Source organism: Equus asinus, chromosome 19 (genome assembly GCF_041296235.1).
Source record: "Equus asinus isolate D_3611 breed Donkey chromosome 19, EquAss-T2T_v2, whole genome shotgun sequence".
Taxonomy (NCBI): Eukaryota; Metazoa; Chordata; class Mammalia; order Perissodactyla; family Equidae; genus Equus; species Equus asinus.
Genome location: NC_091808.1, coordinates 6,899,486 through 6,916,837, shown reverse-complemented (window position 1 = coordinate 6,916,837; position 17,352 = coordinate 6,899,486). Strand labels below are relative to the sequence as shown.

General features: G+C 47.9%; 1 protein-coding gene across 1 annotated transcript; it reads right to left on the bottom strand.

Moving 5' to 3' along the window:
- Positions 1-490: 490 nt before the first annotated feature.
- Positions 491-4,501, bottom strand: ARL4C (ARF like GTPase 4C). The gene has a single exon (XM_014862584.3). It carries the CDS (start codon positions 3,968-3,970, stop codon positions 3,392-3,394), a length of 579 nt encoding a protein of 192 aa, XP_014718070.1. The 5' UTR covers positions 3,971-4,501; the 3' UTR covers positions 491-3,391.
- Between the last annotated feature and the right edge of the window lie 12,851 nt (positions 4,502-17,352).

The window sequence follows — 17,352 nt, the reverse complement described above, 5'->3', positions numbered from 1 at the left end:
GAGGACTCAAGTCTTGGAGTCCAGAACTTCTGACAGGTTCAAGAGTGATGGACCCGGCCCAGAGATGAGCAGAGAGGCAGCCAAGCTTCTGAGCAGCTTCATGACTACTAACGGTGTTATAGCAGCACACAGCTATTTCCAATTGTACATAATTGGATAATATTTTGAAGTAATTAACAATCATGACCCTTTTAAACAAGTGAGAGGCTGACAACGGGGAGGCGTCAGGCCATTTTCCTAAAGGACTTGAGAGGACTACCGACAGGCCCCGTCAGTGGACACACAGACTCCCGCCTTTGAGGCCTCTCAATCCACCACTCAGGGCAGAGCTGGACACTTCAACCAAAAAAGCAGAGATGACTCACGCAGCCCTAGACCCCATTAGGACCCCAGAGACCACCTTGTGATCCATCCCTCCGCTCAGCATAGGAGACCCAGAGAACACACAGGGGCAACTCGAAAAACCATCCACAGACAATTTCCCCAAACGTTTGATTGTATAAATAATTTATTTCTGTTCACAGCATCATATATGCATATAAAAGGGAACGGAAACAGAAGAGGAGGATGAAGACGGAGCATCACAGGAGTAGGAACGAAAACTGAAACCAGGAGACAGGGTCCCGACACCGTGCCCGAGAATTTGTGAAGAGAATTGTCCTGAAACAAAACCGGCCTCTCCGCGTCTACGAGAAAACATTGCCAAAGCTCACACGGGGAGGCCAACTTCTACGTGAAGCCCATTCATTCTCAAGGGCAGGAGGCAGAACGGATCGCTATGTTGGAGGGGCCTCCGGGGGTGACCCTTCCAGATTTGATCGCTGCTTCCTCTGGTCAGAGATGAAATGGGCAATTATTAGGTCAAACATTAGAGAAATCAACTGAGACTCTTAACTAGTAGTTGAAACACCACAGGGCTTTACTTTACTGCACAATTACTAACAGTTGACTGCACCGGTAAGTATCGATAATGCAAAAAACAGAATCCTTTCACATCATTTGTAAAGCACGACAGGATCGGAACAGTGACCTAGAACCTAAGTATCGTTAGCACGAGAAGGTTAGAGTATTTGGCATCTGCAATGTCACAAAATAAATATATTATTCTCTCAATAGTGTGGAACTACCAAAATGTCAAAGTGCTTAAGAAATTGTCGCATGTGAAGAAAATAAAGAAGATGGATTTTTTTTTTTTTAATAATTCTATACAGAATCTTCAGATGTTGGGACCAGCCCATTTAGAAATCAGTGAATACGCTGTTGATATGTAAACTGAAATCCTGCAGGCTTTTCAACACCGCTTAGCTAAATTTTCTCTACTGAGTTTCTACAAAAAGACCAGCATTGGAGGGGTACCAAATACACCGACAAAAGAGAAAAGAAAGATGGGCTGCCAGTTTTCTTCTTTTAAACATATTTCCTAGAAGAATCGGGTTTCAAGCAAGAAGCCAGGACTTCTGTCTCTGGTTCTTAAATTACCTTTCTGAGTGCGATGGACAAAAAGGCGTGGATTTATAATTTGCCTAACTTACATGCTCTAGCCTGATCATGCCAATTTCTAGAGGCCTCCTTCATAAAGAAATTTCTAACGGCAGGGGAAAAAAAAACCTAATGCTGCCTGTCAACGTGGACTCCTAGAGGAAATAAAAATCAAATAGTAAGTTTAATTGTCCCTTTTGATACTGTGTCTCAGCGTAAATGACAGCTTCTGCAAACCAAGACTCAGTCCTGATTATAAAGGATTTTTTTAAATTATGTTATGAAAAATATGTATTTACTCTTCTTTCATTTTATCTATTCTTCCAAAGCCTCTTTCAAGTAAACTGGGAGGGTGCCTGAGTACAGGTGACCATTACGTCACGCTGCTTTCTGCTATCCCATGCACTCATTGTTTGCGATGGCTACGCAGTCAGTTCCCACAAGAATGAATTAGGAAAGACCTCATCCTTGTGCTTTTCCTTCATTTTTAAATCCATGCAACGAGGTCGGCTTTTGCAACAAGGTGGGGTTTTATTTTTTGGTGCATGACATCAAAAACTCTAACGAGACATTGGTAATGAAAATACTTGAACCAGATAGGCCACAAGGAACCAAATTAGAAATTTGAACATGTCGCCACTTGCATCGTAAAGGGATCGAAAAAGGGCAAAGTCTTTTTTCCTAAGGTGAATATTTCTAACGTGAGTATTCATTTGTAGAAGTTTTTTTTTTTAAACATGTCTGGAAACCAAAACCCATCATCAGGCGGTTAGTATGACAAGACACATCCCTTGTGAAAACCATCTTGCAATTCAGCACACATCTGCAGCTGGTGTGTGCTCACATAAACCAATCGGCAGGCTAAGAGAATTTAAGATTCCACATATCTGGGTCTAGGTATTTACTGACTACACAGTACAGAGGGAGGTCCCAGTATCTATACACACACCCCATCCAGCGTTTACGCCAAGAACCTTACCCTTTAAACACCTTTAACTATCCTGCAGACAGTCAACGCATTATTTGCCACCACCTCCAACAGTTTTTGTTTTTTTTTTTTAAATTTTTATTGGTCTCTTTGTGTGATAATGACCTACACATGGACAGGGTCCAAACCATCTGAAAGATGTCTTATTCCAGGCTGAAAAGCAGTTCTCAACAAAACTGGTCTTCCGTAGCCACCACAAAGCACCAGGAAAGGGCATCTTCAGGGCCATTCCCCAGCCCAGGCCGGCACAGCCCCCCATGCCCTCTGGCTGTGTATTGTTCCAGACAGTCCTCCGATGGCCCAAACCACCACCTCGTTTGGGCCCAGAGCAGGACAAATGAATTTTCAACAGGGGCCTGCCCTGTGACATAAAATTATCCAGCTTCCACAGCTCAAGAATGCAAGAAGCAGCTGTCTCCCCAGCACCTCCCACTGCCAACATGCTCCCTGATGGGCTCTGGGAACCGCATACCTCAGGTAACTCACAGGTGCCATCCCCAGTGAGGGCGGGGCGGCCTGAACTTCTGGCCCCGCCGGAGCAGGAAGAAATCGCTTTTGTCTCTGACATCCGAGCCTTCCACCTGGGACGGGAGGGCGGAGAGCAGGACCTGAACGTCCACTTCCCAGCGCGGCCCCTCACCCCATTAGTAGCTCTGGCGTTCAGACAAAAGGTCCCTTGAGCTGGGGGTGGGGGCAGGTCGAGGGCAGACTGGCAAGTCAGCCTACCTACCCAGGTTAAGTCACTAGTCCTGCATTTGGGCGCAGGATGCTGCTTTAAAAATTCGAAGCATCGCTTTGGTTCGCTGTCTTTGTTCGCGGGCGCGGGCTCTCGCTCACCCATCCGTCCGTCCACCCATTGGCCCATTCATTCATTCCCGACTCACTCGCTTGCTGCCCCCTCGCTCCCGAACGCTGCCGGGAGCATTACCGCTTTTTCTTCTGCTTGAGGGACTTCCTGCGTTTCAGGATCATCTCATAGAGCTTGTCCATGCCCTCGGTGAGGCCCTCGCCGATGATGGCGCACGCCGGCTGGACGTGGTAGGTGGTGGCCGGGATGAGCTCGTGCAGCGCCAGCTGCTTCTCGATCTCGGCCACCGGCAGCGACTTGGGCAGGTCCTGCTTGTTGGCGATGACGAGCAGCGGCGTGCCCTGGTTCTCGGCGAACTTGGTCACCTTGTGCAGCTCCGTCTTGGCCTCCTCCAGCCGGTCCACGTCCACCGAGTCCACCACGTAGATGATGCCGTCCGTGCAGCGGCTGTAGGACTTCCACAGCGGCCGCAGCTTCTCCTGGCCGCCCACGTCCCAGAAGTGGCAGCTGATGCCCTTGGCGGTGCCGTTGCTTAGCTTGATCTTCTCCGTGTTGAAGCCGATGGTGGGCACCGTGTTCACGAACTCGTTGAACTTGAGCCGGTAGAGCACCGTGGTCTTGCCGGCCGAGTCCAAGCCCAGCATGACGATGTGCAGGGACTGGAAGGCCGAGATGTTGGAGGAGATGTTGCCCATGGCTCCTCGCTGCGGCGCCGGCCACTGCGGCTGCGGCGGGAGGGCGCCGCCCCCCGCAGTTCCGGGCCCGGCGAGGCCGGGCGCACCTGGGCCCCGCCTGCCGCCCTCCGCCGCGGGCACCGGCCCGGCCTCGGCGTCCCCGGGGCGCACGGCTCGGAGCGCTCAGACGCAGCGGCCCCCGCGCCCGCGCCGCCCGGGCATCGCGTCTCTCCGGCGGGCTTTTGTCTCCTGCGAAGCCGCCTCCGCCGCCGCGGCGCGGGATGCTCGCGCCCGGCGCCCTCCCTCGGCCCCGGCTCGTTCTGCGGCTGCCTCGGGCCGCGCCCCCGCGCTCCGACCGCTGCCCGGGCTCTGGGCTCGGGGCGCCCGGCGCTCGCCTCTGCCGTGGGCGGCGCCGCGGGGCCGCTCCCGCTCCCGGGGCGCGCCTGGGACGCGCAGGCGGGGCGCGGGCTTCCCCGGGCGTCGCTACCGGCGCGGTCGCCTGGCTGTCCCCGCAGTCCCCGCGCCGCCGCCGCCGCCGCCGCCGCCGCCAGCCTGCCGCGGCCCCGCCCCCAGCCCCGCCCCACGGTCCCGCCCCCGCCCCGCCCCGCGGCCCCGGCGGGAGGGGACAGGTCCGCCCCGCGGGCGGGTTTCGCGCCTTCCGCGCGTTCGAATGCGCTGGGCGTGTCCCTCCCGCGCCGCACGAGGACAATGAGCCGGGCCGCCCTCCTCCCGGCCGAGCGAGGCGCCGAGGAAAGGAGTCCTGGCGGGGCCGGGAGTCCGAGGCTGGGGAGCGCCCGGGGTGGGGGTGTGAGTGCCCTGCGGGCCAGCGAGGATGGTGGGGTCTGATCCCCAGATTCCCAGAAGAGAAAGGAGGGCGCTGGCCTCAGTGATCCGCCAGCCTGCGCCCGGAGCCGCGCCCCTGTGCCCAACCTGAGCACCTTCCCTCTCTCCCGCCGTTCGCCGTGCCCTGGGCCCTGGCTCTCCGTCATGCCCTAGGCCCTGACCCTTGGTGACGCCCTGGGCCCTGGCTTTCCATGATGCCCTGGCTTCTTTTCCTGCCACCCGGCCTGTGCCCAGGGCATCTTGGAGGCCCAGCTTTTCCGGCCTGCTGGCAACAAGAGTGGAGAGGTCCAGGGGTCAGGCACTTGCATCTTAGGCCGAGATGGGGGAATAGGGAGACCTCGTTGCCCCGGGTAGCTCAGACAACTCATCTTTCCCAGACAACCCCCTTGGCTGCCTTATTTTCTTCCCACCGAGTCTACTGGCAGCCAAGGGCAAGCATTAGCATCTCGGGAGGGCACCTTCTGCCGCCCTACTCCCAGAGCTGAGAACCACCTGCCAGCAAGCGAACCTTTCCATGGGAGCTATACCAGGCTCCTCAGGTGCCTGGGGCTCCCAACAACCTTGGGGGCTGAAAGAAAATGTGTCCACAGCTTGGAGTGGGTGGCATCATGGGTTACAAACACAGATGCCCCATCCCTGGTTCCATCTCCCCTCTTTCCAATTCGGTGGTTTTATTCTGTTTTGTAAACACATAATGCACATCCTGTCTGGGTCAGAGGGAACTGAGAGGGCGTTAAAGATAACACACAGACCTGGGTGGAGCTGCTCTGGAGGAGAGATGCTAGAGGCAGAATGGAACTACATGTCTTTCCAACTCCCGCTTATGAGGCAGAAAAGATAAAAATGGGCCCGGGGGGACAGAAATGAAAATGAGAACCATTTAGGAATAAAAACCAACGTTCATAGAAATGCTTTCCTTTATCACCTTCCTTTCATGAGATGTGATAAAGTATATATGATTTTGTTGTACTGACACGTGTCAGAAGCCCACATCTGCAGAAGGCAGGACAAGCCATGCCATCTCTGGAATTCCCATGGTGGCAACAGCCGTTGCAGTTATCTGCCATCCAGAGTGGGCTAGAGAAATGGAATGTCGGGGCTGGAAATAGCCTTGCAGTCATTCTGTCGAACCCACCAGGTGAGGAAACCAAGGGCCGGGCGCTTGTGACTTTGTCAAGGTGGAACCTAGATGCGGGCTGCATGCTCCAAGCCCAGTGGTATTCATGCCAAGGGCTGAGGGGCTGCCTGCTCTCTCTCCCACTCTACCCTCCACCCTCACACTATTTTATTTTAATGGGGAATGAAGTTGTAAGCACCGTGAATTCAGTTGCAAAAGACAGAAATTCAGCTCAGCTTGAGTTGGACAAAAATGGAAACACATTCACTAGCATAATTGAACAGTTCATGATTAGGATTCTCTTCAGGCATGGCTTGATCCAGGAGTGCAAAGGAAGTCTTTAGACCAGGTTTCTCTCCCTCTCTCCTGTTTTCCTCCTGGCAGCTCACATCCCTGGTTTATATCCTAGAAGAAAGATGTGTCTCTTTTCCAATATCTGCAGCAAAAGCCTGGACATCCCCTTGACCTGTCTGGCCCACCTCTGAATCCAGCACTACTCTCCGGGAGGATGAAACACGCTGATAGATGTGACCCAGGGCCTAAAACTGGCTGGGGCAGGGTGGTTCCTAAAGAAGAATCAGGAATCTGTTCCCAAAAGGGCAAATGGTAGTGAGGAAGCAAAACTAACAGATTTCGGTGTAATTTATAGTGACGTCATTTTGGTTACTGGGAACCCTGCGAAGACAGGATTTTGTGTTTGTGGACTGGTTTTTCTTGGCTCTTTTCAAGGCTTGCCCCATAGATAGCCACCTTCTCATAAGATTTTTTCTTCTCTCTCCTTCCTCTGAGCTACAGACAGGGCCAAGGCTGGGTGCCAGCCCAAGATGGGTCTGGATTAGTAGCCTGGGGCCTGGGCATTTGGAAAAGGATAGACCAGACTGGAACCCCCTTGGTCTGGCTCCCACAAGTATAATGTAGGATTCCTTTCCCTCACTTGCTTCTACCCCTAGTCACATCTTGGGTTTTTTTTTAAGGGTAGTAGGAGGGAAATATTTTAGTAAAACATCCGATGTGTTTTCGTGGTGCTGTACTGACGACTGCCAACACTGGTTTTGACTGCAGCCCCCACAGTTTGCACCCCCATGGTGGGGTTTAGCAATAAAAGGCCGTTTGTTGTCCAGTAGAAAAAGCAGATTAATAGACATTAATAGGGCCTTCCAGAACAGAGCCATTAAACAGTAACTCACCATAATTGAATAGCAATGGCCCTCCATTCTAATTTCACTCACCAGGTGATAAGTTGATTTTATAGTGGATAATTTAACTTCTAACCCATAAAAATGTCATTCGTCAATGTTCCTTCGAATATGAATTGCAATTGAAAAACACTGGAACTATGAAAAGGAAAGTGATGTTTACTGCTAGGTCGGAAAAGCAAGGCCCACCTTGAGCCTATTTCCACATGGACGTAAGCGTCATGGCTGATGGCCTGGACTGTGTCGACAGACTGGTGGGTGTTACCCATTTCCCACCACGTTCTTGCCATGTGGCAATATGTTGCTATTTCTCAAGTTCTCCTTCTCTAAGATGTATCTATCATATGTGGTGGTTGTGAAGATTAAAGAAAATAATACACGTAAAGTGTTTGACACAGTGCCCGGTACACAGTAAGTGTCTAATAAATGTCAGTTTTGATAACTGCAAACAAACCACTTTTATAATGTACACAATCATTGGAATAGTGGTGGCCACCAGATAGGCAAGTGTTCCACTGAGAAGAAAATATCGACTGCCATGTGCTACTTTCTTCATTTTAATTAATCAGAATAAGACATTTCTCAAAGAATAGCATGCACTTGTGTCTTGCCTAGGATGAATTTCACTTCCAGCCTCAGTGATGTTTCAGCTCCTCTCCCCTCTCTTTTGCATCTAGATGACTTTACACCCAGAAAAGAACTCAGTTGGTTCAAGTGAACAGAATGCCATAACTTGGCAGGCATTTTGAAATTGTTATCCTAAGATATTCTCTTTTTTTCCCTTTAAAGGCTGAGAAACAAACTGTGCAACCAATTAAAATCACTTTTGAGTGCATCTAGTAAATAGAGCAACGCAGTCCATCGTTATCCTTGCTTCGGTAAGGTTAATGGCATAAAGGCAAAGATAAGCGTCCCATCCTTAGCTGAGCGTGGATAAGGATAAATGTCAGAACCTGGGCATGTGTGTCCACAAGCATGCATATAAGGTGCACGATGATTTGCATTGTCTCCTTGGATCCCTGGGTTTGAGTTCACTGCCCGCTATGCTTGGCTGTTATAATACAGGAGTGCCCTCTGCTGAGCTTCTTGTATAACAGATGATAGCCTCTGCAGAGGCAAATTTGCCTAGTGCTTAGTGAACGGTCAATCCATATTTATTGAACAAATGACTGGATAAGTGACTCTCTAACCTGAGTCTCCATCTGGACCTGTGGGACCAGATCTCTTAGAGCCCCATTGACTAGGCTGAGAAAATGCTTCTGTTTGAGGCTCAGAGCTTGAGGGTGTGGATTCTCAGAGGCAGGCTTGGGTCTTACGTGTGAGACCAGTGCAGAGCAGGAGGGCTTATTTGCCAGGAGAGGGACCCAGAAGCCTCGCAGAATGTGAAGGGATATTTCCACAAAAGCTGCTAAAAGAATCACAGATTGATGGAAGACAGAGAAAATCAGCGTGCAGGAAACCCAGCTGAGATTCGAGATCGGAAGAAATCAATTTTTGCATCAAATTCAGTGGGCAGGCATGGGCAAACCATAAATGAAGATGGAAACAAGAACTGAGAGTAAAGGAGGCCAGTTGGACAGAGAAAGAAACAAGGCCTGCAGCAGCTGCAGCCAAACGGTCCAGGATTGAAGTTCTTTGTCTGATGGGAGTGTTTCCTTGACGAAGACCTCAACTTGTACTCCCAGAAGTCCTGGGGCGTGCAGGATGGAGAATGTCTCCATCACTGGAGCGCTGGCTCTCCCTGAGTCCAGGTGAAATGCCAGCCTCTGGGCACAAGTGGAAGGACTAAGGCACTGGTTCCACGGGGAGTTTTGTGGATGGGGCAGTAGATTTTTGGCATAGACAAATACGAATCTGGGATGCTTGTGGCCTTTGCTTCATTCAAGTGGCCCCAAGCGTGGAAATAAAAAGGATCCTCTACTCTATCGTCCATTCAACTTCCTGATTTTAATGCAAACACAGAAACAGTTCAGAGTGCCTTATTTTCAATTTTTGTCAAGCGACAGGGCTGAAACAATTTAAGTTCCCATTTTTATAACAACCGCTGCTACGAGCATTTTGTTGTTGCTGTCATTGTTTTTGGCAAAAAATAGTTAAAAGACTTTTCTTTTTCACCATTCGAGTCTTCATTATCAATGATCAGTAGCCATTATATGCCCAGATAGGTATGAAAATTTAGAAGTCATTATCTTTCCTATCAACATCATTTTCCGATAAGATTGTGTCAATCTCTCCTTAAGTTTCATCTCTTAAGTGAACTTTTATCAAGGACATTAAGAGTCTACCCTTTGGAACTCAGGACTCAGGGCTGCTAAAATGACAGAGAAGTCCTCAGATCTGTGCCAGTGTCCTTTCAGTTGAAGGGGGAGGAAAAGCTTGGTATGCAAAAGTTATTTGTGATTCCTTTAATAATTCAATCACCGTAATTAAATTTCTCCTCTAATAGTTGCAGTGAAGAAAGAGAAAAAAAATGAGTAACGATAAACACCAGTGATTGGAGCACTACACCATGAACCAAAAAGTATTTGATGGAAACTTGGATTACTCTTGTTTCCCCTTCGCTCTCCTCCCCAGGTGAACCAGGATGCCTATTATTTTCATTTAATTAAAACCTAGTTGGCTGGACCCAAGAGAGATGGAAACAATCGTGCTTTTGTGCCTCCATCAAGTCCTGTTGGCTCTCTTGACTGTGATGGAGGAGAATGGCGTCTGCTGGCAGTTCTCCCTTTGGTCTACGGTGCGGTCACTCAAGATGACTCTTTCCCTCTTTCCTTTTAATGCAGCAGTTGGCTTCGGGTGGAACTGTTCTCTATGTGAATATGGCACAAGCATCTGAATCAAGTTCTTTGGCTCCTGGCTGCTTTTATAAAAGGCACAGCCACTTAAGATGATTATTTCCTCCTTATGAGTTACACTGTGCCTATGTAATCTAATACTTTGCTCCATCAATCATAGAAGATTCCTTTTACTTTCTTGCTCCTGCACCCTCCAATCTCTTAAATCTGCTTTTCTAAGGTCACTGGTGACCAAAGGAAAACTTCAAAGGCCTTTTGGTTCCCTTATTCTTGGCCTTTCAACTGACTCTCTTGATCCCTCCATCCTTCTTAATATTTTTCCATAAGAAAACTGACCTGGCTAAATGGTGGTACTTCTCTCACCCTTTCCTGCTCCACATGCTGCCCCTAAGATGCTGGACAGATTCGTGCTGATGACCGTCTGGGATGGAGATGCTCATGGGTTCAGGTGTACGTCACCCACGGGGACCTCCAAACACATGGCTACAAAACCAGGCTCCCCTCCCTCTCTCCAATCATAGCCATTTCACTGTCTGTGTGTGCCTTCCCATCAGCACACAGGATGTTGGTGGCCCTCAGTGGTTGGTCTTGGACCTTCTCGTCCTCTCGGTAGTCAGCTCTATCTACCTCCCGTGATTTCTCAATCTCTCTCACTGCCGAAAGGCGGAAGGACACAACACGGAGTATCGAGCTGAGGGCTCACTCTCTCTATCTCTCCACCAGGATTATCGAGCAAGTACATCGAATGAGCACTAGACAACAGACAATCTCATCTTTCCCTTCTGTCTGCTCATTCCTACATCCAGTCCACCAGAGCCCAGATAATTCTACCTCAGAAGTGGCCTCTTGGAATTGAGATGGTGAGCCCTTTTAAATCACTTTTATTGGTTTTTCTTCCATTTCAGACAGTTGCCTTTAGTTATGTCCTTGATGAATGTTGAATTTACTTCCATTTTTGCGTGTTGAAAGGAGGCAGGTGCCTCTGTCCTCTCGGCTTGCATCCCTGGGGAAGAGAGTGGCTAACCTGATTGGCCTGAACCTAATACTACCTTGGGTCACATTTTGCTAGTGATCACTGAAGGGATGTGCGTCCGTGAGTAGATTTAGTGTCTGCCCCCTTCTCCACCTGTCACAGGGTAGACAAGCTCTGTGGGGTCGGTCTGCTTATATTTAGGGATAGAGAAAGGCAATATCACTTTGGTCTGTGGTCTAAGATGCTTTTTTCAATCTAGCTTTTACCACAGAGTCCTAGAAAAAGGTGGGAGGTTGGTCATCAGTGTTTGCCCAGCTTAATAAAGCCATTCCACCTGGTCCACACAGGGAGGTGAGAGGTGAAGGGATTTGGGCCTCAAAACCCAACTCTCATCCCCTAATCGGACCCAGGAGGACGTTCAGTAAACTCTAGCATCCAAAATAGAAGGTGAGGAGACAGGAGAAATACAATAAGAGACAGCTCTAAGGACAGGAGAGACCCAAATAAAAAGGCACCAAGATAAGATGAAAGAACTCCTGGGTAGAAGAATAAAGGCACGGGGAAGTGAATTTAGTTCCTCCTTCTCAGCTTCCTCTTTTTTCTTGTTTTTGATATTTTCATTCGAGTCAAAGACGTCACAATTTTTATGGAGGATCCTGTCTTTTATTGGCTCACAATAGATGGAACTTTTCTTTCTTGAGAAACTGATGTTCCAGAGAACTCAGATAGAAATGACTAAATAGATCATTTTCCAGTATTTTTTTGTTAGGTGAAACACAGAGTACAACGTTCAGAAGGCACAGAGGGTTTTCAGGGGAAAAGAATTCTCTCTCCCACCCTCCCACACCCCCAGCCACAGCTTTCTCCTTAGAGGTGGCTGCGGTTGCCAAGGGCTTGTGTATTCTTCTAGATACTGAGTTGTCCATTTTCAGAGCTATCCCTTAGAGAAAATGTATTTGTGCTTCTCAAAAATCCTGGGCCAAGGAGGCAAAAGACAGAGCAGGATCGTAAATTAATCTGATAGCAGGCAGTTTGGGAGAGCTAAAATCGGGCCGTGAAACATCAAGGCAAAGTACTCCAGAGAGAAACTATGAACTTTGGAGAAGGAATAAGTTATCAGATCTTTCCCGCTGCTCTCACTAAAGACCCACAGCCCAGCCGTGCCCAGACTCCGAGCTCAGAAGGACCTCTGCTCCCAGGAGCAGCTGGCTGCTGGGGTCACCTGGCAGTGCTCCCCGGGGAACCCGAGTCTTGGACCTCAGCCTTCCCACTGTGCCACAGGACCCCCAGCCACCTCGGCTGCTGTCCTGACAACTGGCCAATCATTCAGAACCCCCTCCTCCTGTCTCCTGCGTCTGGACCTCCGGCTGCTGGTGGCATCCTGTTTGACTCAGCAGAGCCTTCATTCCTCTGCTCAGTGATGGCCGGGCACAGATGGGAGGGGCAAGACTGATGAAAACAGTAACCCCAGCAGTTTTCCAGTCTGTTATGGCTGAGGATGAAAAGATAAAGAAAAACAAAAGCAAAGAAATGAGAATAAATTTACTTTCTGTGATGGAAGCAGCTTACCATCTCTTACTGAATTCTAGCTTATTTATCTAGTATTTTGTAACCTAATTTCCAGCCTGCTGCTCATCTTTGTCTTTGGTTATGAATTTATGTAGTGCTAAATGTACAAAATAACTAAATAAAAACAACCCTAGGTTTTTCCTTGCCAAAGAAGTCATAAATTCAAACACAAAAATTAGGCCTACACGGCAGGGCAGGGTGACAATTCAAGAAACCAAGATTTGGGGCCGGCCCCGTGGCAAAGCGGTTAAGTGTGCTCATTCCGCTTCGGTGGCCCGGAGTTCGCCAGTTCGGATCCCGGGTGCAGACATGACACCGCTTGGCATGCCATGCTGTGGCAGGTGTCCCACATATAAAGTAGAGGAAGATGGGCACGGATGTTAGCTCAGGGCCAGTCTTCCTCAGCAAAAAGAGGAGGATTGGCAGCAGATGTTAGCTCAGGGCTAATCTTCCTCAAAAAAAAAAAAAAAAGAAAAGAAAAGAAACCAAGATTAAAATCCTGTGTAGCCATAAGGACAGAGAGTGGGTTGTTGACAGAAGAGTCCCCTGAAAAGTTGGTTGTTTGTACTAGGCAGAAACTGGAGTGCTTGTCTGTAGTGAAATTATTAAATAATAAATTAAATTATCAATTAAATCAGAGCTATTAAAAGAAGTGAGATGAATCTGTGTGTGTTGATATGGTCAAGATTACCCAGATATTGCTGAGTAAAAGTGGTACACAAATGCCTCCATCTCAATGAAAAATTGTTTATATATATATATATATATGTATGTATGTATGAATGTGTGGGGTATAAGATAGACATAGATATAGATATAGATATATAAAATGTGTGGAGATTTTCCCAAAAGATGCACAAGAACACAGGAATCTATTGATAGTAGTCACCTCTGAATAGTAGAACTGAGTAGGTGGGATGCAAAAGGGACCCATGCTTCAATGCATACCTTCTGTACTGTTTGATTTGCCTTCTATGTGCATGAAAATATTATTTTCACCATAACAAAGTCCAAAAAGCCCATTTAGCTAATGAATGTGCACACAAAAAGAAAAAAATGCCTGCATACGTCTACAGATTTTAAAAGCCCTAAATTCTGTCCTGCACTCTAGAAGGAATTAAAATAAATAAAACAAATGTCCAGAGAGTGAATTACCCCACAGCAAACGTCAGGTATCCGTAAATAAATGATTCATGCTCGGCTGCAAGAGATCCATCAGAGGAGCCGTCAAGCAGGACGGATGTGGGGCTTGGGAAGCCCTTCCAGGTGCAAACTGATGGAGAGCATCGTTTTCCTCCAGACCTGCTGGTGTGCTACGTCAAGGTCAGGCTGACAAGGTCAAATGTAACAGGAACGTTTAGAAGTGCTGTGCCACGGAGGCGGAAGTGCAGAAGTGACCCCTTTAGCCTTTTCAGAAGGGGTCATCCTGCCAACATCCCAAGTTCTTTGCACGTTTTCAAATGATTCTCTCCAGGACCAACGCTGAGAATAAAACAGTGGATTGAAACATGTCCAGGATGCTGGAGACATTTTGTACTATTACTTAAAAATTAAAAATTCTCCTTTCTGCTGTGTGTGCATGCAAATTCTCTTTCGTAACGACGTCGAATCTACATGTCATTAACACCTTATCACAGAAAATGATGGAGAAGTGTTTCCCAGCAGAGTTTCCATAGGCAGTGAGAGCTGGCCCTGCACGAGGTTTTTACACACTTTCTGTGTTCATCTGGGCAAAACGAAGCACAGAAACGTTAGAGGAAGAACCAGTGGGGAGGGAGAGCTGGGTCTCTCATGTTTGCATGTGGCTTCTGAATATCTAGGCAGTTTCCTGCATGAGAAAGGCCACCTCTCATTTTTAAAGGATGTGTGTTATCTATGTATCAATCCTTACCACCCAGGACACAGGGCGTTCTCTATGTTACTAAATGTGTGCAGTAGCAACAGACACTCCTCTCTCCTTCAAGACTCAATGCCTCTTATGGAAATAAGATTTTCCTGAAGAAATCACCCTTCCAGACCATATTTAATTTTGGCTTCTCGATGACGTTGTGTGCAGAATAAAACATTGTCACTCAGGGGACGGTTGGGTCTGGCCAGGTCAACCATGTCATTATGACTGATATTGATCACATCTGCTCGTGTCAAATTGACCTTTGCCCTCTCCACAATAATTTCAGGGAACTCATTACTTTTGATTTCTTTTCAGGGCACTGTAAAGACCCAAGCTAAAGAATTTACTCAGCAAGTTTGATTTGCCTAGGCTCTGAATATAGAGTTATTTGCCACTTCCCCCATTCTGGAAACTTCTGTCATAGTCAACACAACATAGAGGTGGAAATGATGTAAAAAAGTCAGAGCATTCTCCAAGTCGCCTGTGCCTCATGTGATCTTACGATCAAATTGATGACGTCATTTTTTTCTGATTTCTAGAGTTTTTTTTTCCTTTTTTGTCAAAACCATTCTCCTGATCAACACCCTCTGCCAAAAAGAATTAATTTTTTTAATCCTCTCTTTAGACTGCTTGCAAGGGACCTGGGTGTGTGTATAATCTCTGAGAAGTCAGCAGATGTAAGAACCTATCAGGAATATGGATAGAAGTAGCCAAAGAATATTATTTCCCTAGTTAAGCCTGTTTCTTTAAATGCACTGGACCTTTATTTTTCTACTCCTCAAGTTACTCCTAGTGAGGAAATCTCCCTTACTTGTCACATGAATTACTGAGCATAAAACATTTTCTTTATATTGGATACACATGAAGCTTACGCAGATTAATCTGTAGCTGATAAACCATCATTCATTTATTCACAAGTATCTACTAAGATTTGAGTACGTCCAGCCCATTGAGCATTTGGGGATGGGTGTTACTGGGGAAAAGATGTTTACAACACATCCAAGACATGATCCCTCCACTCAGAAAATTTCCTGTCTGGTTGGGGAGTTAAAGAATTACCCATTTTTAAAAAATGCATCTCTTTCATTTCTCCTCCTGTTATTTCCTTCCTTCTCATTAACCACCTCCACCTCACTCTTTCCTTTTTTCCAGTTTCTGGTTTCCTTTTCTTCTTCCTTGTCCTCTTGTCCTCTGCTAATATCCTAAGTAACCAGAGGAATTAATCTGGTGCCACTGGGGGTGTTTAGGGCCAGAGAATGGCTCACCTGCCGTTTGGGGTTCGGCAGCCCAGTCTTCTCCTGGGCCCTTGTCCACCTCCCACCATTGCCAACGAATGCACCCTCTCTTGACAGCCTCTGGAGGTCTTTAAAGGTCGCCGCCTTACAAGGACTTCTCCTCACCCTCTTTTTGAGCTGTGGCCTATAGTGCCAGCCTGGGCCGTGACACACGACTAAACTGTTCATCCCACCTCTGTGTCCAACTCAACAAAGAAAACAAGGACTTTCAGACAGGTAAATGGGAAAACCGCCTGATTGACAGCCCAGGGCCATATGCCATTGCCCATCCTGCTGCTGTAAGATCATCAATGGACATGCAATAGACATGTATGCTCAAGTCATGACATGATAGTCCATGTTTCTGACGCAGGGAAGAGTTCAAGTGAAATACAGGAAATGAACAAACCACCATTTCAAATAGAAATACCCTTTGGGGGGAAATCATTCAATATTTACTCATTTAAGATGTAGTTTGTGAATGTCCATTTTGTGTCAGGTGATGGAATCATAAAACGTGGTGCAGATTCTCTGGAAGCTTACAGGCTAGTGAATATACAGACAGATCATCAGGCGAGAATAGCGGGGGGTAAGTTCTAAGAGAGAGGTGAGCCCAGAGCACGGTGGGGCGGGGTTGGGGGACGGTGCGGAGAGAGTGGGAGGGGCAGGGAGGCGATACAATCTGGGAAAGCTCCCATGCAGGTGAGATCTAAGCAGAGAACATCACGAACAGACACTCGGGTGACTAAAATACGTTGTTAGCTCACCGCTGTCTGTGAATCTGTCCCCATGTCCTCCGGAATGCACTGCGGTACCCCGATGGTCCTGAGGCAGCATGGTCACAAGCCAACCTGAGAAGACAAAGAAGCTTTGCTTGAGAAAGGCTCTGCGCAGCATCTCGGGGACAGGCCCCTGGGAAACAGCACAGGTATGATCTGAAAGAAGAGTTGGGGACAAAACCCCTGATGAGTCCAAGTGACAACCATTTCAGGAGTTTACTCTTGGAGCCCCAAGGGCCTCTGTGTCCTGATTTCAGGTGGGGAATAAAAAATTCTGCTTATGGTCTTGAAATCATACCACCCACTTTTTAAAGGCCAGCCCTGAAAGCTTAGTGCATCAGAGGGTAATAGTGACAATTACAACAGCAAACACAGCTTCCATTAATTCAGCGACTATTATGTGCCAGTTAATTGATAACGCCTCTCACTTAGGGTGTGTAGTAACTTCAAGGATTTAGCCTTTATATTTCAAGGATTTATTTCAATAACACAGTTTTAATGTTAAGTAGATTCATATTAATAAAACGAGTCAGGAGGAAATATGCTCTTGTCTGGTGCATCACAAGAGGCGCTGCATGGGACAGAAACGCTGGGAAGCCACCTCCTGCACCCTGCAGGTCCCCCCAGGCAGATGTGGGGCAAGGACATCCCAACTGGACTGAAACCATCATCATTGTCCCCGCCGCACCATCGTCATCAGTGCACATTTTCTTTACCTCCTGTTCATCAGGCACTGGGTTTGCATTGTGTGTGGAGGACTCTGTTGCCCACAAGAACACAAAGATGTACGAATCCACTTAAGATACAGCCCCTGTTCAAGTCTCATCTGCCTCAAAAGAATCCCCCCCCACACACACACATCTCTTCCCCCATCTGCTGTCTGTCCGTCTCTCTGTCTCTGCCACCCAGAGGAGTCTCTGTTCCTCCCCACCGTGCAACCCACAATCTGCCAACATCTGTTGTGCC